Genomic DNA, 19,452 nt, shown 5'->3' on the forward strand with positions numbered 1-19,452 from the left:
ACTTCACAGTGTGCTGTCAATGTCTCACACAGGAAAGAACTTCACACTCTGCTGTCAATGTTTCACACCAGGTGAACTTCACAGTTTTCTGTCAATGTCTTCACAAAGGGTGAACCTCACACTTTGCTGTCAATGTCTCACACTTTGCTGTCAATGTTTTACACCAGGTGAACTTCACAGTTTTCTGTCAATGTCTTCACAAAGGGTGAACCTCACACTTTGCTGTCAATGTCTCACACAGGTTGAACTTCACACTCTGCTGTCAATGTCTCTTACAATGTGAACTTCACAGTGTGCTGTCAATGTCTCACACAGGGTGAACTTTACACTCTGCTGTCATTGTCTCCAGTGTATGAATCACGCTTCTTTTCAATGAAATAACTTTTCTTTAAATCCGCATACAAACCAACATAGAAGTCTCTTTCTCTTTTTCAACATAACAAATCACACATTGCCATCGCCATTAAGTCTACACACAAGCCAACACAGAACTCTCTCAACTGCGATCATCACCAAGTTTTCATTCAAACTAATAGAACTCTGTCCTAACAAGACCACAGGTTGCCATCACCACTCACCTCCTCTGCAGTATCCTCTTGAAGTAGGATGTTCTGCAGGAACTGGCGTCGCTCATAGTTGGTGGACTTGTTATCGAACATGCCAGCCTGGATGACCTTCTCGTCCACATTCAGCTTGTAGCGTGCCGCTGCCTGGATACGTTCCTCCACACTGTTCACTGTCATCAGCCGCAGCACTCGCACCTCGTTTTTCTGACCAATGCGGTGAGCTCGGTCCTGGGCTTGCAGGTCCTAAGGGAAACAGTCTTTTGTCACTAATGTCAATGTCTACACCACCTCTCTCTGCTTCATAACCAGCAAACTCCCAGGTTTGGTTCCTATATGTGGTTGATAAGAACACCTACTGCCAACGGTAAAGTTTCCCACACACTCCACACCACACACACACACCTTTGTAACACACTAAACACAACCCACACAAACTGCAAAAGTGTTAATCTGAAAATAGCATCCCCTTCATTAGTACAAAAGAGCATCACAATACATTCAACTACATAAAAAATTCCACTTGAATGTAATAGTCAGCAAGCTTGAAGTATTAAAAATTCTGCAATACAGCATACCAGGCATGAGATTGAGAAATTGTGATTGAGTCTGAAAGGTGGGGGGGCCTGGGGGCCACAGAAGGCCCCCAGTGGGGGTCCATGAAGCTGAAGGTTTTTCTCAACTTCAAACCATAAAATCTGCACTTGCGGGCCACCAATGCTGCTGAGGTATTCCAACCCACAGAAGACAAAAAATCAGTCCAATTCTTCCTAAACTGAAGTGCTTTTGCTTCCAAACCTGTAAAGTCAGCCTTGGGGGCATGATTTTCAAAATCATGTCTCATGTGTGTGTGTGTGTGTGTGTGTGTGTGTGTGTGTGTGTGTGTGTGTGTGTGTGGTTTCAATGCAACTCTGTGTATGTGAGAAAAGAGAGACAGACAGACAAAGAGATTGAGAATAGGGGTCGGGCTGGACATGGGAGGAAAGAGTTCAAGTTCATGGAGGAAAGAGTTAAAGTTCATGTATGTGCACTGCTTTAAATACAACTCTCTGTGTGTTAAACTCTTTGTGTCAGTGTGTGTGTGTGTGTGTTTTCAAGGAAAATGTTCTTAGCACACAAGTTGGCACTGTACCAATATAACTGACCATCTGGTCTCTTCAGCTGTAGTCTCTGTTCCACTGACATGCATGTGTGTTGGTTGAGGAAAGAAAGGGGGGAAGTGGAATGACTGGGGGGAGGAGGTGGTGGGTCTGTGACTGGTTATATCCCTTCCAAGCAGTCAAAGATTTTCAGTTGTAGCTAGTGGTCAGTGTCTTGGCTCAATGCCAAAATTGCCACCCACAAGTCATTGACAGTGGTTTCATACCCCCCCCCCCCGCCCCCCCTTCCCTCAGCACTGGCAGAAGACTCAAGAGAGAGGGTACCTCAGCAAATCATGGAAGTGAAGTCTGCAGGAGGGGGACGGGGGCTTGGGGAGTGACTTTTTTCTCTGAAATCAACTGCTCTTCTGCTGAAAATAGCAGATCCACTGAGAGTTCCCAAACATGGAATCGCGCGTGCGTGCGCGTGCGTGTGTGTTCAGGGGAGAAAGAGAGAGAGAGAGAGACAGCAAGCGAGCGTGAGTGTGCACACGCATGTGTATGTGTGGTTTCAATTCAACTGTGTGTAAACACGAGAGAGACAGAGAGGGAGGCAGATAGAAAGAGAGAGGAGATGGTAAGAGGAAAGAATGCAAGTTCTATTTGTGCATGTGTATGCACTGCTTTCAAATTCAATAGATCCCTCTCTCCGTGTGTGTGTGTGTGTGTGTGTGTGTGTGTGTGTGTGTGTGTGTGTTTTCAATACAACTCTGTGTGTATATGCAAGAAAGAGAGAGAGACAAAGAGGGAGAGAGAGGCAAAGAGACAGAGAGAGAGGGGGGAAGGTGGGAGGAAAAAGTGCAAGTTTGTATGTGTGTATATACATGCATTGCTTTAAATATAATTCTCTGTGTGTGTGTGTGTGTGTGTGCGTGTGTTTTCTATCTCCGTGTGTGTGTGCTTGAAAGAGAGTGAGTGTGTGTGAGTGTGCATGCACATGTGCATATTATCAAGCTCTGTGTGATTGTGTGAGTGCTCATAATATTATGTGTGCACATGTGCAAGTGTGAAGGAGAGAGAGATAAAATAAGAAACAGAGTATGTGCATATGTGAATGCAGTCATGTGTTTTGTTTTGTTTTTCAAAGTGTGTGTGTGTGTGCGCACGCGCGCACATTCAATTCAGCTCTGTGTCTGTGCGTGCGTGCGTACGTAACTTGGTCTCAAATCTAAATACATTGACTCTTGCCATGAACTGTCTGTACTACAGAAGCCTCGGCTGTGTCAGAAAAGGCACAGACGTCAATAAGTTGCTACAAAGTTTCTGTTTCAATCACAACACTGAATGTTACTTGCGCATACAGTGGCAAACATTGGCAGCTTGTGTGAATGAACAGAGGGTCAAGCAGATGTACCCACCGCCCTTGTGGCTTGACAGGGATGGAGATCGCACACACTGATGCATCTGTGTGTGCGCGCAAGTTTGTGTGTGTGTGTGCACGCGCGCGCTCACATGTCTGTGCCGCGTGTGTGTGTGTGTGTGTGTGTGTGTGTGTGTGTGCGTGTGTGATCGACGGCATGTGTGCATGTGCGCGCTTTTCACAGTGCGTTAGGAAACTTCTGGACTTCGATTCTGGTGCTCTGACAAGTCACTGGATCGCCTCTCTAGGTGTCAACAACGACGCTTTTGAAAGACCATTCCGTTTTCATTTTTGACAGATCATCGGTAAACGATATAGAACGGCCCATTGGCTTTTTCTTTCTTTTTTCTTCTAGAAAACAGATACTCCGTTTTTAATGCAAATGTGAAAACAGATTTCCGTGCCTAGACTGATGAGTTGCACCCAAACAATCTGACACCAATCACACTTGGCCTTGCCCACGGTGTCAATTTTGTGAATGACGTTGCCTACCCGTAAAGTTTTTTTTTTTTTTCACGATCTCATCTTGCCAGACCCAGTTTCACTTATTATTCACTCCTTTATCAATCTCTGCTGCAAAAACCCTCTAATCCTTTGTGAGTTTTCTCATTTTGTCAATGACTGAAGACAATCGACGAAATCAGGCATCTTTGCAGGTTGTGAAGCCTGCGAGCGAGTTTTGTAATTCTGACCGAATACGGATAAGCTGAATGATGACAGAGGAGCAACGGAACACTTATTCTCAATTGGTTCGCTTATCCAAACATGGGGTATTTTAGCAAACGCTGTGGGTCTGTCTTGTCTATCAGTCGGACAACGTTCGTGCAACCTTTGTGGGTCAGAACCCCCCCCCCCGCCCATTTTCTCAACGGACTTACGCGAATCTTAAAAATGGCCTCTGGAGCCAATTTTCAGTCGGAAATCCGACTATAGTCGGAAAAATCTCATGCCTGCATACACACCCAATAATTAGAATAGACGAGGATTTTTTTTAAAGACAACAGAAAAATTCACCAATGGACCAAAAAAACAAATTTCGCTCTTATTCTGTGATTAAAAAAAAAAAACTGACAAAAACCATGAAACAATGCAGAAGAACAGCATCAGACAAGAGGCATGGCAGCACTATCCCACATTGTTCACACAGCCGATTCTGTCCCCTCAAACACTCCACTGGTGTTGTGAAGCAAACCCACCTGATGAGGGTTCCAGTCAGAGTCAAAGATGATGACAGTGTCTGCAGCCTGCAGGTTCAGGCCCAGGCCCCCAGCACGCGTGGACAGCAGGAACAGGAAGTAGGGCGAGTCCTTCTTGTTGAACATCTCCAGCAGCTGACCACGGTCCTCAGACTTGGTCATGCCGTCCAGCCGTAGGTAGCGGAACCCTGCAGGCAGCACATGGAGGGGTTCGGCTCTCATTTTGCACAAACTGTGCTAGATTTACAGTAATGTATAACCTCTACCCTCCACACTTATTTTGCACAAACTGAGCTACATCAACAGTCATGTATATAACCTTTACCCTCCACATTCATTCTGCACAAACTGTGCTACATCAACAGTCATGTATAACCTTTACCCTCCACATTCATTCTGCACAAACTGTGCTACATCAACAGGCATGTATATAACCTTTACCCTCCACATTCATTTTGCACAAACTGTGCTACATCAACAGTCATGTATAACCTTTACCCTCCACATTCATTTTGCACAAACTGGGCTACATCAACAGTCATGTATATAACCTTTACCCTCCACATTCATTTTGCACAAACTGGGCTACATCAACAGTCATGTATAACCTTTAACCTCCACACCCATTTTGCACAAACTGTGCTACATCAATGGTCATGTATAACCTTTACCCTCCACACTCATTTTGCACAAACTGGGCTACATCAAGTCATGTATAACCTTTAACCTCCACACTCATTTTGCACAAACTGGGCTACATCAATGGTCATGTATAACCTTTACCCTCCACATTCATTTTGCACAAACTGGGCTACATCAACAGTCATGTATAACCTTTACCCTCCACACTCATTTTGCACAAACTGTGCTACATCAATGGTCATGTATAACCTTTACCCTCCACATTCATTTTGCACAAACTGGGCTACATCAACAGTCATGTATAACCTTTAACCTCCACACTCATTTTGCACAAACTGTGCTACATCAATGGTCATGTATAACCTTTAACCTCCACACTCATTTTGCACAAACTGTGCTACATCAATGGTCATGTATAACCTTTACCCTCCACACTCATTTTGCACAAACTGGGCTAGATCTGCAGTAACATATAACCTATTTGTTGTCATTTTTAATCTAGAAGCACTCCTATAATTACACATCTGTACAGTGATCATTCTTCATCTATGCACTGTAAAACAACACACGCACACACACATCATTGTTCAGTTCAGCTGCTCGAGGACACATCACTGTGTTTAGACAAATCCAAAAACACTACACCACATCTGCTAAGAACCCAACATGCTTAGGCCTTGGGGGATAATAAAATAAAACAAAATAAAACAAATAAAATAGAAATAATAAATAAATGCAGAAATCAAAACAATGATAACTAAATCTTTCAAAATTATCACATTAATATCTTGTAAAGATGTGAGTGACAGAACAAATTATTCTAGTTTTCAATCATGTCCTTCAACAATGAAATGAATATGGAAAGGTGATGAGATGAGATGACCCAATTAAAGGCAGTACAGACTGCATTATCAGAATAATTACAGGATACCTCATTAGTAGTTATCAAATTACTCCACTGAAAACTACAAAAAATTTAAGCACACATATAAACAACATATTACACCTCAGTCTTCATGCAACAACAGAACATTCCTGCAGACAAGAACCTGCCACACAGACAATTTACTCCTGCAGACAAGAACCTGCCACACAGACAATTTACTCCTGCAGACAAGAACCTGCCACACAGACAATTTACTCCTGCAGACAAGAACCTGCCACACAGACATTTTACTCCTGCAGACAAGAACCTGCCACATTGACAATTTACAGGTGACTGTCCAAATCCTTCCCCCTTTCAACAAACACTAAACAGCATTTTATAGGTGAGTGTCCCAATCCTCCCCCCTTCCCCATCTCAATACCAAGCCGAACTTTACACAAGACTGTCCAAATCCTTCCCCCTTCCCTGTCTCAACACTAAGCCATACTTTACAGGTGACTGTCAAAATCCTCCCCCCCTTTCCCCCTCTCAATACCAAGCCAAACTTTACACAGGACGGTCCAAATCTTCACGCCCTACCCTGTCTCAACACTAACCCATACTTTACAAGTGACTGTCAAAGCCCTCCCACCATTCCCCCTCTCAACACCAAGTGGTGGTGACCCACCCCTGTAGAGAAGGTAGTCCTCCATGATGGACATGAGGGAGGTCATCTGGCAGAACACCAGACACTTGTGGCTGCGGGCCTGCAGTTTGGGCAGGATGCGGTCCAACAGCTCAAACTTGCCTGACGACCGGTACAGCTCAGGCCTGGGGACAGTTTCACCTTCAGTTTCAGTTTCTCAAGGAGACGTCACTGCATTCCAACAAATCCATACACACTACATCACATCTGCTAGGTAGATGCCTGACCAGCAGCATAACCGAGCGCATTTAGTCAAGGCCTTGAGTGGATGCTTATATATTTGTATACCTATGAGAGTGGATTTTTCTGCAGAATTTTGCCAGAGGTCAACACTTTCATTGCCATGTATTCTTTTTCAGTGTGCCAAGTGCATGCTGCACATAGAACCTCAGTTTATCGTCTCATTCTTACGACTAGACGCTCAATTTTATTTTCCAGTTAAACTTGGGAGAAAGGGCGAGAGCAGGATTCAAACCCACACCCTCACGGACCTTCTGTATTGTCTTAACCATTCTGCCACCTTCCTCCTGGACAGCAGACAGCAGTGTGTCAAGTTGTCGACTGAACAAGACCACCACTAGGCTGCATGCTATTGCCGCAACAACTGGCTTCATCTGATTTCATTATAAACAGGCATGTGCCTTGTGAAATTGAACAAAATGTATTTGTGAGCAGTATCTTGTTACGAATCCAGTACACAAAATTTGCTACTTTTTTTTTTTCATGATCAAAAGTCTACTGAAAGAGCTTCAGACATTATTTGTATTTGTATTTGTATTTCTTTTTATCACAGCAGATTTCTCTGCATGAAATTCGGGCTGCTCTCCCCAGGGAAAGCACGTCGCTACGCTACAGTGCCACCCTTTTTTTTTTTTTTCTCCTGTGTGCAGTTTAATTTGTTTTTCCTATCAAAACAGATTTTTCTACAGAATTTTGCCAAGAACAACCCCTTTTGTTGCCGTCGGTTCTTTTTATGTGTGCTAAGTGCATGCTGCACACAGGACTTCAGTTTATCGTCTCATCCAAATGACTAGCGTCCAGACCACCAATCAAGGTCTAGTGGAGGGGGAGAAAATAGCAGCAGCTGAGCCGTGATTCGAACCAGCGCGTTCAGATTCTCTCGCTTCCTAGGCGGACGTGTTACCTCCAGGCCATCACTCCATTATCATCCACACTTGCCTTCCGCACTTGGACATTTCCTTCTGGTAAAAATTTACACAGGATTGCATAGTATAACAAAGTTACAAGAATACTTTGTTTTATGACTACATGACTGAAAAGTATAATTCTATGTGGTACTCATCCCATGAAAAAAAAAAACAGGACAAAAAAAAAAAGTTACATGAATACTGTGTCCTTATGACAACAACATAATTTCAAGTTAAATTCAATGTGACACTCATTCTATGAAAGCAGGACACATCCAAATAAAATATCGAGTTCACAAACACATGTCAAGGACCAGATGATGATCAATAGCTGTCCTGAAGTGTTTGTCATAAGTCACAAATGGGTTCAAAAGACTGCAATGGACAGAATGATCAATAGCTGTCCTGAAGTGTTTGTCGCAAGTCACAGATGGGTTTAAAAGACTGCAATGGACAGGATGATCAATAGCTGTCCTGAAGTGTTTGTCGCAAGTCACAGATGGGTTTAAAAGACTGTGATGGACAGGATGATCAATAGCTGTCCTGAAGTGTTTGTCGCAAGTCACAGATGGGTTTAAAGACTGCAAAGGACTCACCCCGACACAATACCCCCAGACAAGCCAGCATGTTCAGCAAAGGCTTCTTCAATGTGTTGGAACATGAAGGGATGGTTACAGATCTTACGGAGCTGCATGATGGTGTTCATCAGTGTCTTCGTGCCGCCCTTGCCCTGCAGTCACAGAGAGAAAAACTTGGTGTCATTTAGAGCAGTGCACAACCATACGTGTGTGCTGGGTATAGTATGTGTTGGGGTGGGTGGAGGGGGATGTTGTGTGTGTAAGTGTGTGTTTGTGTGTGTGTGTGTGTATGGTGTGGTGTGGTGTGGTGTGGTGTGGTGTGGTGTGTCTGTGTGTCTCTGTGAATGTGTAAACATGTGCATGCATTCTCAGTCAGAAAGGTGAAGGAGAAAAGCAGAAAAGAAACAGCAGAAAGCCCAACAAGGAAGAGGGGACATCAGAAGACACAGTGAGTAGGGCACAGACCTTCTTGTCTTTCTCAGAGCCATCAGTCAGCAGCACCCCTTTGGTCTGCATGTGGTTGTAGATGAATCGCTGCAGGGCCGACATGTCGCATTTGATCACATATTCCACCTGTACACACAGCAAACACGCTGCCTTCACCTTATGCTCAGCAACTCCAAACGATTTGCTTGCAGCAGCCAGTACACTCATTCTACCCCACAGCTACATGCCTGTTACAACTCTCCCTGGACCAACACAATATGAGACCACTGCAGAAAAAAGTTTGGTTCACTAAAACAGCAAAAACAGATGGAGAATTGTTGATTTAATCGGTCAAACAAAGCTTCGTTTTCATGTATCTGGAATCTGTAAATGGTTCAGTTTAGAATGCCAACTGTAACAAGCAAGAATGTATGAAATTAGAACAGTGTGTTGGTACGAGAATACTTGAACCTGGTCCACAGGGGAAGTAATCATGGTACAAGTTAACTCGCACCTGGAGTAGAATAAGCTGTACACATGTATGCAAATGTTTCCACCTGCAGTTCACCAAGTCTGACATTGCTGCTGCATTAGGCTTAACCTTCTCTACATTTTAAGCGCTGTACAAACCCCACCCCTTCCCCAGAAAACAGATGCAAAGTTTGTGTGGGAAAAGCATACAAGTAATTTAGGATTCATTTTTGTGAATCAGCCTGAATAAAAGCCTGCACCACAGGAATGCAGAAGACCGTATGTTCTTATAATCCCACAGTTGATTTACAAGATATGGCAATAAACAAATCCCACTGAATTTTTTTTCTTCTTCTGTTTATTTCTTGCTAAATTTGTAAATCCCTCAGACAAATGTTTCAATTCATCCATCTATATCCTGCTAAATGTGTGAAAAGACCATACCCAGCACTTGCACTGATAACCCAGGACACAATGTCACCATTAACCCATGTCATAATGTCACTGTTAATGGTCACAATGTCACCTTTAACCCATGTAACAATGTCACTGTAAACCCATAATGTCACTGTTAACCCACGTCACACTGTCATCGTTAATCCACGTCACAATGTCGATGTTAACCCAACACACTCACCATTAACCCACATCGCAATGTCAAAACTATCCCACATAAAAATTTCACCATCAACCCACGCCACAATGTCATCATTAACCCTTGTCACAATGTCACCGTTAACCCATGTCACAATGTCACCACAATGACACCGTTAACATAATCTCACCACGAACCCATGTCACAATGACACTGTTAATCTAACACAATCTCACCATTAACCCATACCACAAAGTCACCATTAACCCACATGACAATGACACCACAAAGTCGCTGTTAACCCACGTCATAATGACAGTTAACCCACATCACAGCGTCACCACTTCTCACCTTGTCAGGCAGCTGAGACTCCACCTCTTTCTTCAGACGTCGCAGCAGGAAGGGGCGCAGCACTTTGTGCAGACGTCGGATGATCAGCAAAGTTTCTTCCTGGTTCAACTCCACCTGCACGCATCAGGTGTGGGGGGTGTTTTAAGGACTGTAGCACACTTCTCTACACATCTTCTATACATGAATTGTTGCTTACACTTTTTATTATCTTCACAGTGAGACCAACATCCTGGGAAAAAAAGCAAAAACTTCAGTTATTTCAGGTTTCCTATGTATCGTCGTATTTACCATCATCACAGTGAGACCAACACCCAAGGAAAATAGAAAACACAGAAGTTCAAAATAAGTGCCATGTTATTTGTTCACAAATATGGCCAGAGTTATTATCTCCATTGTTCCTCACTCCTGCTGTTGTATTTATGAATATTATTAGAAGACCTATAACCCCAAAACAGAACAGAGAAACTTTTTTTTTTTTCTTTTTTCAATAATACTTAATAAAGACAAGAGAACTACAGGCATTCTAGATTTGTAAGTTCATACTACTATTCAACAAGGAATCCCACAATGCTGCTGAAGCAACCACAATATACTTCAATACTTTCTTCTTTTTTTTTAAAGTGTCATAAGTCTGAACAGACTTGCTACTGACATTTGATAATCATTTCAATTACACACTTCAACAGTTAAAACTCTGTACATTTTTGTTCTCATGTCCATTTAAATGAGCCAAAGCAGATGACTTAATAACTGTATCTAATATACCCTATGCTTCCAAACACTGCAGTTTGATATCATCACTTTAGTAAGTCACAATACACAGCCAAAGTGGAAACCTTTTCTCCAGTCATTGCAAAGGGCGCGTTGAACCACTGTTCAAAGGTTGCACAGGACTTGAAGATAGAAGGCAGCAAGAAGTTCAAGAGAGCCCACAGCTCTGGCAGCTTATTCTGTACACACATGAAAACATATGCCAATTCATTCTGCACCAACATAAGCATGCAAAAAATATCCAAAATAATTTGGAAAGCAAATGAAAAAAAGTTATCACCAATAATTCATAAACTCTCTCACACGTGGAAAAATTCAGGGCAGGGAAATCTTATTAGACTACACATGTACATGTCTGTCTATTATCTAGCTTTTAATTTCCATTACAGTTTATACATCTTTGTCCAATATCCACAAATACTAATTTTTGTTCCTGTTCAATATAATGAAATCTGCTGGATAATCCTACATAAAATGTCTGAAGGTCAACGTAATGTTAATGCATGTTCATCAAATGTTCACTGACTGCACCAGTCACACAGAAGGGGCAAAGTCCACCTGTAGAAAGGTGTATCTCACCTGTAGAGGTGTACCAGTCAGCAGGAGACGGTTGGGTGCTGTGTAGTACGTGTTGAGGATCTGTGTCAGCTTACAGTGGTGGTTCTTCATGCGATGACCTTCATCAATGATCATATATTTCCAACGGATCTAAAAAAAAAAAAGTAATAAAAAGCAACATTCAGTTTGACATGAACATCATTCTACTACCTTCATATTTTAATCAAAACTTATTCACAAAAAAAAACAACCCAAAAAAACTATCAGCATATTGGCAACAAAGTAATGTCACGTACACAAAGCCACCAAAAGTCAAAATGTTCAGTCTTCCAAACATATCAATCTTATGCGGCCAAAACCAACAGTTAACAAAATATGTGGAAATAATATCATACTAAGCATCACACAGTGTGACAGGCAGAACACAGATCAAAACTGACAGACATGGAACAAAAACTGTTGACTACCAAAAAGGAAATCTGTCTCCATAAAATGAAATTTATAATAATACGCTCACTGTAACTAACATGTGCAACAAGCACAAACTATTGGCTATTCTGCCTTGCATTAAGTTCTAGTCAGCTCAAGGCAGATCTCTAGAAGCAAGAGGATGGGAAGAACGGTGACCAGAGAACTGACTTCCTCTCCTCAGACAGCCCAGCACAGAGGGTAGAAAATAAAACCTCTCTCAACCAGTCCCAACAACCAAACTTGTCGAAATGTGAAGCCAAATTAGCTGTGAAAAAAAAAAAACCCACACCAAAAATTGGGGAGGGGGCAGGCAGGGGAAACAGCCACCAAAGAAGAGATACGGACAGAGCATTCTCATAATAAGGAAAGTTTTGTGGGTTTTTTTTTTCTCATCTGCTAGCTTTAAGTTATGCCTACAGCAGCCTGTTTTGTGTGCAAGACTAGGTATCTCGAGCGTCACCTTTACATGCTGCACTTGTGAGTCAGTCCTTATGCATGATGAAAACCACATCCATCATGATTCATATTACCCCCTCTGCGTGATTTTGACTCAAATTGCTGTTACCTTTACTTACTGCACTCACAAGCCACAGTGATCATGCATAAATAAAACCACATCCATACTGATTTTCATCACACCCCGCGAGTGATTTCATACCTTGGACTAACAGCTGTTACCTTCACTTACTGCACTTGTGAGCCACAGTTAACATGTGTAAATAAAACCACATCCATGATTGTCATCACCCCTGTGAGTGGTTTCCTACCTTGGACAGCACAGCCTTGTCCTTGATAATGTACTCATAGGTGGTGAGAAGGACATTGAAGCGAGAGGTCTTCAGCTGTGGAGCCACTCCACGTCGCACGGCCGGAGACCCTTTGTACGGGATCTTCACCACCGACGGTGCCCACTTGTCAAACTCCAGCATCCAGTTGGACAGCGTCCTGTGTTGTCACACACACCATTCTCTCCGTTATCAACATATCCACTAAAGTCAAGATCACATGTAAACCAGGGAAAATGTAGGTGAATGGACCAGAAAAAATGAAAGGAATAGATGACAGAAAGAAAAGGAAAAGCCAGGAACAGACAGACAGAAAAATGGAAATTCCTGTAACAGAATTCCAAGAAGATGGGGATACTATAAATGACTGAGACAAAACCCAGCATCCCCACATGAAAGATATGGATGCAAATAATAAAATACAATAAAAAATACAAAGACAGTAAAACTTTGTACTCATAATGAAGACATATATCTTTCTACACAAACACACTCACTTTATGATGAAAAGTATATTTTAAAATATCTTAAAATGTTTATTTGTGAACAGAAGAATTATCCAATATAAAAAAAAAAAAGCAAATAAAAACATAAAGAAAACCCCGCAACAAGCAACAAAACATTCCACACACAACAAGCAACTGACACTGCATACTAACAAGAAAGCCACAGTCCAACTCACGAGAGGGGCACAATGGTAAGGTACGGTACGTTGACACTACATACTAACAAGACAGCCAGAATCCAACTCACGAGAGAAGCACAATGATGAAGTAGGGTCCGTTGACACTACATATTAACAAGACAGCCACAATCAACTCACAAGAGGGGCACATTGATGAGGTAGGGTCTGTTGACACTACATACTAACAAGACAGCCACAATCAACTCACGAGGCACAATGATGAGGTAGGGTCCATTGACACTATATACTAACAAGACAGCCACAATCAACTCACGAGAGGGGCACAATGATGAGGTAGGGTCCGTTGACACGTTTCTTCTCCATCAGGTAGGTGATGAGAGCGATGGTCTGGATGGTCTTGCCCAGCCCCATCTCATCAGCCAGGATGCCATTCAGGTTGTTGTTGAACAGAGACACCATCCACTCCAGACCCTTCACCTGTGTCCATCAGTCGCACACACAAAACAATCAGTTCAACATGTTCAATGTCACAAATCTAATCTCATGTACAATCACTGCACACCCATCACCATCTTTACAGCTCACATCACTTTCTGAATCCAAGTTGTTCTTATCTATACAGAGGTGGTACATATTTCACTGTTCACAAATGCCTGGATTGAATGGGTGGTGGCTGGTGACGACGGAAGGGGGGTGTAGGGAGTGAGGTTTGGGATGGAGCGACTTGGCTGAAAATGCCAGACTCCACTACAGAATGACTCCTTGATGAAACTTCTGCAAACTGCTTCCCTTCCCACCACACCTTTTTTCCTTAACATCTTTTTCATCATTTTACTTTTCTATTTCCATACTCTATCCTGTAATGTTGAAGCACTGACTGTATGCTGATTGCTCTGGGTCGTAAACTTTCACAGAAACAATGAATAATAAGTTAAAGAGCATAAACAGAAGCAAGACAGTACAGCTGAAAGACACTTATATGGGTAGGAGCGCCTGATCTTTTATTATTTTTGTTGTACTGAAAATCAGCAGCCATAGGGGTAGATGGGGCTCATCAGTCTTGGAAGACAGCTCATCTAAGAGAAGGAAAACTCGATTTCAAACCTCCGCTGCCTTGCGGGCATACCCACTCATAGGAAAGGCTTCGGGAATCAACCCTGGGGAAAAATCCAGGCAGATGGAGTCCGTTAGCCTCAGCAGGCAGTCCTTCCAAGAGAAGGAAAACTCCCAAAGAAAACCCGGCCAACTGTAAACCGTTACCAGAACAGATCACCGAAGACGGCGCCACAGTGGCCTCTCTAAGGGGCGTGATCTAGTCAAAACCAGCTGTGCACGCACTCTACGACACATGGCTACGCAGACAACGTTAGACCGATGTGGTGTCATCTTCCTGGACCATGGCTGGGGGGAGATGGTACCGGGCCCTCAGCCTCAAAGGGGCCCATCCACTACTACCAACCACGGACGCGATGCTTCCCAGACTCTTTGGGGAGAACAGACTGGAGCACATGGGCAAGCAGCACTTCGTATCGTCCACTGGAATGCAAAAACTCTCCTCCGCAGCAGATTCCGAAGAGGCTGGGTCACCCTGAACAGAGGCTACCAGGCACACCAGGATCCCATCAGGACACTGGAGAGGAGACACCAGACTACCATCTACCACCTTCGCACAGGACACTGCGGCCTCCAAGCACACCTGAAGAGGATTGGAGTGGCAGCCACATCCCTATGTGATTGCGGCCAGGCTGACCGGACCCCATTCCATATTCTCCAAGACTGCCCCCTATATGAGAAGATGCGGCAGCAGTCCTGGCCTGGGGGTGCTGACCTCAACACTAAGCTCTAGGGGACGGCAGCCGATCTTCACCGGACATCTGAGTTTGTGGCATCCCTTGGACTTCAACCCTGACTGCGTAGCTGTCGAACGCAAAAGAAAGAAAGAAAGAAGCAGCCATAGGCATTAGCCCAAAGCTGCTTAACCGAAATACATTAGTTCATACTGAAACGCTGGAACATAATGGGAAAAAATCTATTTCAATAATATTTAATCGTCAAAATGCCAATATGGAAGTCCATATAATACCCCCAAAAATCCCAGTAATGCAGCAGATCCACTGTGTCACTGTAAAGTCCTCCACAGCATCTCAAATGTGCAGGGGGAAAAAAAGAGTTAAAGCCTGAACAGACCTGATATTCCTTGAGCTTTCCGTTGACCATGATGGAAGCCTGCTCGGTGACGGTCTCTGCCACAGTGTGGGCCAGGCTGTAGTAGTTGTGGGACCCAGAGGATGACCCATGGTACTCGTCATCGTCTTCCACCCTGGCAGTTCTGTCAGAGTTTAGTCAACAGTACCAACACTTCATCACTCATACACACGTCAATTGACTGTCTTTTACAGTTCTGTCAGAGTTTAGTCAACAGTGAAAATACTTCATCACTCATACACATGTCAAGTCAACTGACCACCTCAGTTTAGTCAACAGTACCAACACTTCATCACTCATACACATGTTAAATGACTGTCTCAATTTAGTCAACAGTATCAACACTTCATCACTCATACACACGTCAAATGTTTGTCGTTTACAGATTTTTAATTACATATTTTAACACCCTGGCAAATCTGTCAGTTTAATCAACAGTATGAACACTTTACCACTCATACACACATCAAATGATTATTGTTTAGAGTATCAAATACCTACTGTAACAATCTAGCATTTCTATCAGAGTTTAGTCAAAAGTACTGATGTTTAATCACTCATACACACATCAAACAGTTGTCATTTACAGTTTTAGGTAGCTACTATAGTGATTCAGATGAGACGATAAACCGAGGACCCATGTGCAGCATACACTTAGCGCACGTAAAAAAAATCCACGGTAACAAAAGGGTTGTTCCTGGCAAAATTCTGTAGAAAAATCCACTTCGATAGGAAAAACAAATAAAACTGCACGCTGGAAAAAATAGAAAAAAATGGGTGGCACTGCAGTGTAGCAATGCGCTCTCCCCAAGGAGAGCAGCCGAATTTCACACAGAGAAATCTGTTGTGATAAAATGAAATACAAATACAACAAATACAAATAAACCATCTCACACAGTACATGGATTGGCTTAAAAATAAACAAACCAAACATATATCAAGGCACTTTATTCTCTTATTTTTAATTTTTAAATAAATGTATCAACATGTCCATTTCTCTATGAGCTGAGTGTGACCATATATAAAATCCAAAAGCAATTACAAAATTGGTCAATATTCAAAGAAAATTAAACATATGAAATTACCAATCTCACAATCATAAAATGATTATATCCTCCACTTCCTCCTATCCATCTTACAGCTACTTTTTTCCTCCCTTTGGAATTCTTTCCAGTTTTTCAATATAAAACAGTAATTCATCTCGATAAAAACAGGGCAAAAAAAAAAAGGAAAAAAAAAAGAGGTGCCAACATGCATACAGCACTTATTTTTCCATCCCCATGTCAGTATTTCAGGACAGCCCAGCATTCCCACAGATACTCTGGGTTTGGTGGGTGTTGTTCTGTTTGATACTTACAGTACAGAATCCTCATTCTCCCCGTCGTTGGTGTCCATGTTTTCTGTGCTGGGCCCTGCCTGCCGAGACGACTCATCCTCTTCCTCCTGCAGGCCACACAACATCCACACAAACATTATTCTGCTTCAAGCATCTGCAGAAAATACCAAGAGTGATGGAGATTTTTACTGTCTTCATGAACACACTGATGCATCTGTTATCAGACTGAGCATTATATTTCACCTATTTAAAAAAATTAGAATAAGTTTGGTTGTTTTTGTTTTTTTTGTTGTTCCAACCCAGTCTTTAGAATAAAACTATCAAGATTACATAAGCACCATTTATGGTTTGAACTTTAGTGTGTGTACATGTGTGTAAACATATAAAGTGTAGATACTGTAAGTAGTGAGTGGGAGTGTATGCACACATGCATTTTAGTGTACATCACTACATGTAAAAATGTGTCCACACATCCATGTTTATCTGTTAAACAATGACATATACGTGTGATCTGCAAATTATAAATCTGTATTAAAGTAAAAAAATAAAAATAAAAAAAATAAAAAAAATAGACAGGCTTAAAACGGAAAAGATTACAGATAAAAAATCTGATCGAAAAATGAAAGCACTCAAAATTACCTCCTCACTACCCTCCTCGCCTTCCTCCTCCTCCTCCTCCTCTTCTTCGTCTTCCTTTGGTGCAATCTGCCACCTGCACAATGAAGAAAATGATTTAAACATATGGTGAAAACCTTAGAAAACAACAGCAGTTAAAGGGACCCAAGGAAAGATGGAAAAGCAGTGAGGGAGGGAAGGCAAAAATGAGGAATCAGTCTTCAGTGTATGATTAAAACATTGACAGAATTTCTAAATTAGTATTACCAGTTTTCCCAACACAAGGCAGCATTAAACACATTGCAAGTTTGGTACAAGAAACATGTACAGAGATATACCTCTGACAGTAAAAACTTAGAATATTTACACATACAGCCAACCACATGCTCACTGACACACACATACACCTATCCATACGCCCAGAGTGAAGCCAGCCAAGCTGACAGAGAAGCAGCAAACTCACAGAACACTCACACATACTGCCAACCACATCCATTCAACAACACACACACACACACCCATGCGCACATGCCCACAGAGTGAGGCCAGCCCAGTGGGCAGAGCAGCAGAGAACTCACAGAATGCATACACTCACTCACACAGCCAACCACACAAGCTCACCAACACACACACACACACTCGCCAATGTACAACCCCCCCCACCCCCACCCCCTACCCTCCCGTGCACACACACGCCCATAAAGTGTGGCCAGCCCAGCAGACAGAGCAGCAGTGAACTCACAGAACAGACATACACACATACAGCTCACCATACACGCTCACCAACACACACACACGTTCACCTATGCACACACACCCATGCACACACACGCCCACAGAGTGCGGCCAACCCAGCAAACAAAGCAGCAGTGAACTCACAGAACACAGACACTCACACATACAACCAACAACATACGCTCACCAATGAACACACATCCCCATGCACACACATCCCCACAGAGTGCAGCCAGCCCAGCAGACAGAGCAGCATTAACTCACATGGCATTCATCTCCAGCCAGGCCTCCAGCTGACTGGCCAGGGGAGCCTCCTCCCCCTCCAACACCTGCCCCGTCTCCATGTTCACCACCTTCACCCGCATCTCCCCGTTGCTGCCCTCGTCCTGCACACACATACCCACAGTCAGATGTTTCTTCTCTTCCCTGTCATGTCAGCATGTCAATTCACTCTCTTCCCAGTCATGTCACCACAGTGTCAATGGTAAAATATCAACATTTCACTGTTTGACATCTTTTGTGGCATGGGGGGGACACGGAGTAAAAAGCATCAATATTTTAAACCAAAATTATCCTTTGATGCCTTTTGTGGCATGGGGGATTCTGAGTAACCAGTATCAATATTTTAAATTAAAAAAAAGTTTGGTCTATTGAGCGCACTGGTATATAAGCTGCACCCACTAAATTTTGGAAAAAATTGAACTTCATACATATATAAACCGCACTGGCTTATAAGCCGCACTTATTTCCGGTACTGGAACACATACTGATACTACAGAAAAGCTGTCAATACTGTAGGTTATGAAATAAACACAAGCGGGAACAACACAAAGAAAATCAAGCGAAAATACTGCTAGTGCCACAAAAAAATAATAAATAAACACAACGAAAATAAGATCCATAATTTAGGGATAGTCACATTTATTCAACGTCATCCTGCTCACTGAATCCACTGAAATCTTCGTCTTCAGTGTCCGAGTTGAAGAGAACCAGCACAGCTTCCTCCGCTATCTTGTCACTGACTTCAGCCTCGCTTTCACTTCATGAATATGAACACAAAGTGGAGGTCGCTGCTGGTTTGCCGCTTGCACTGTCGTCTGCTAGGTCGATCGTCTTCAATTTGAAGGCTGCATCATAGGCATTACGTCGCGTTTTCGGCATGATGAGAGTGCACGCTTGAGCATAGTGGAACTGAATGCTGATCTGAAGGCTTTAATGTGTGGGGATTTGATTTATAAAACGTGAAAAGTTTGCACACTATCCTGAAGCTCATCCAAAAATTCATGGACA

General features: G+C 42.8%; 1 protein-coding gene across 3 annotated transcripts in view; it reads right to left on the reverse strand.

Annotated features, from left to right (window-relative positions):
* LOC143295333 (SWI/SNF-related matrix-associated actin-dependent regulator of chromatin subfamily A member 2-like) overlaps positions 1–19,452 on the reverse strand; it is a 54,539-nt gene that overhangs the window by 15,096 nt on the left and 19,991 nt on the right. For 2 of the 3 annotated variants that reach the window (XM_076606973.1, XM_076606971.1), the window contains 14 exons: positions 18,427–18,548; positions 17,452–17,524; positions 16,834–16,919; positions 15,459–15,600; positions 13,585–13,748; positions 12,608–12,785; positions 11,391–11,519; positions 10,877–10,990; positions 10,041–10,154; positions 8,663–8,770; positions 8,216–8,349; positions 6,454–6,596; positions 4,259–4,446; positions 579–809 (listed from right to left, as the gene is read on the reverse strand). In XM_076606973.1, the coding sequence (XP_076463088.1) occupies positions 579–809; positions 4,259–4,446; positions 6,454–6,596; positions 8,216–8,349; positions 8,663–8,770; positions 10,041–10,154; positions 10,877–10,990; positions 11,391–11,519; positions 12,608–12,785; positions 13,585–13,748; positions 15,459–15,600; positions 16,834–16,919; positions 17,452–17,524; positions 18,427–18,548 (1,926 nt within the window). The remainder of the gene's footprint in view (positions 1–578; positions 810–4,258; positions 4,447–6,453; positions 6,597–8,215; positions 8,350–8,662; positions 8,771–10,040; positions 10,155–10,876; positions 10,991–11,390; positions 11,520–12,607; positions 12,786–13,584; positions 13,749–15,458; positions 15,601–16,833; positions 16,920–17,451; positions 17,525–18,426; positions 18,549–19,452) is intronic. The other variant, XM_076606972.1, reaches the window with a different exon arrangement.

The sequence above is a fragment of the Babylonia areolata genome, chromosome 20 (assembly GCF_041734735.1).
Source record: "Babylonia areolata isolate BAREFJ2019XMU chromosome 20, ASM4173473v1, whole genome shotgun sequence".
NCBI classification, from domain to species: Eukaryota; Metazoa; Mollusca; class Gastropoda; order Neogastropoda; family Buccinidae; genus Babylonia; species Babylonia areolata.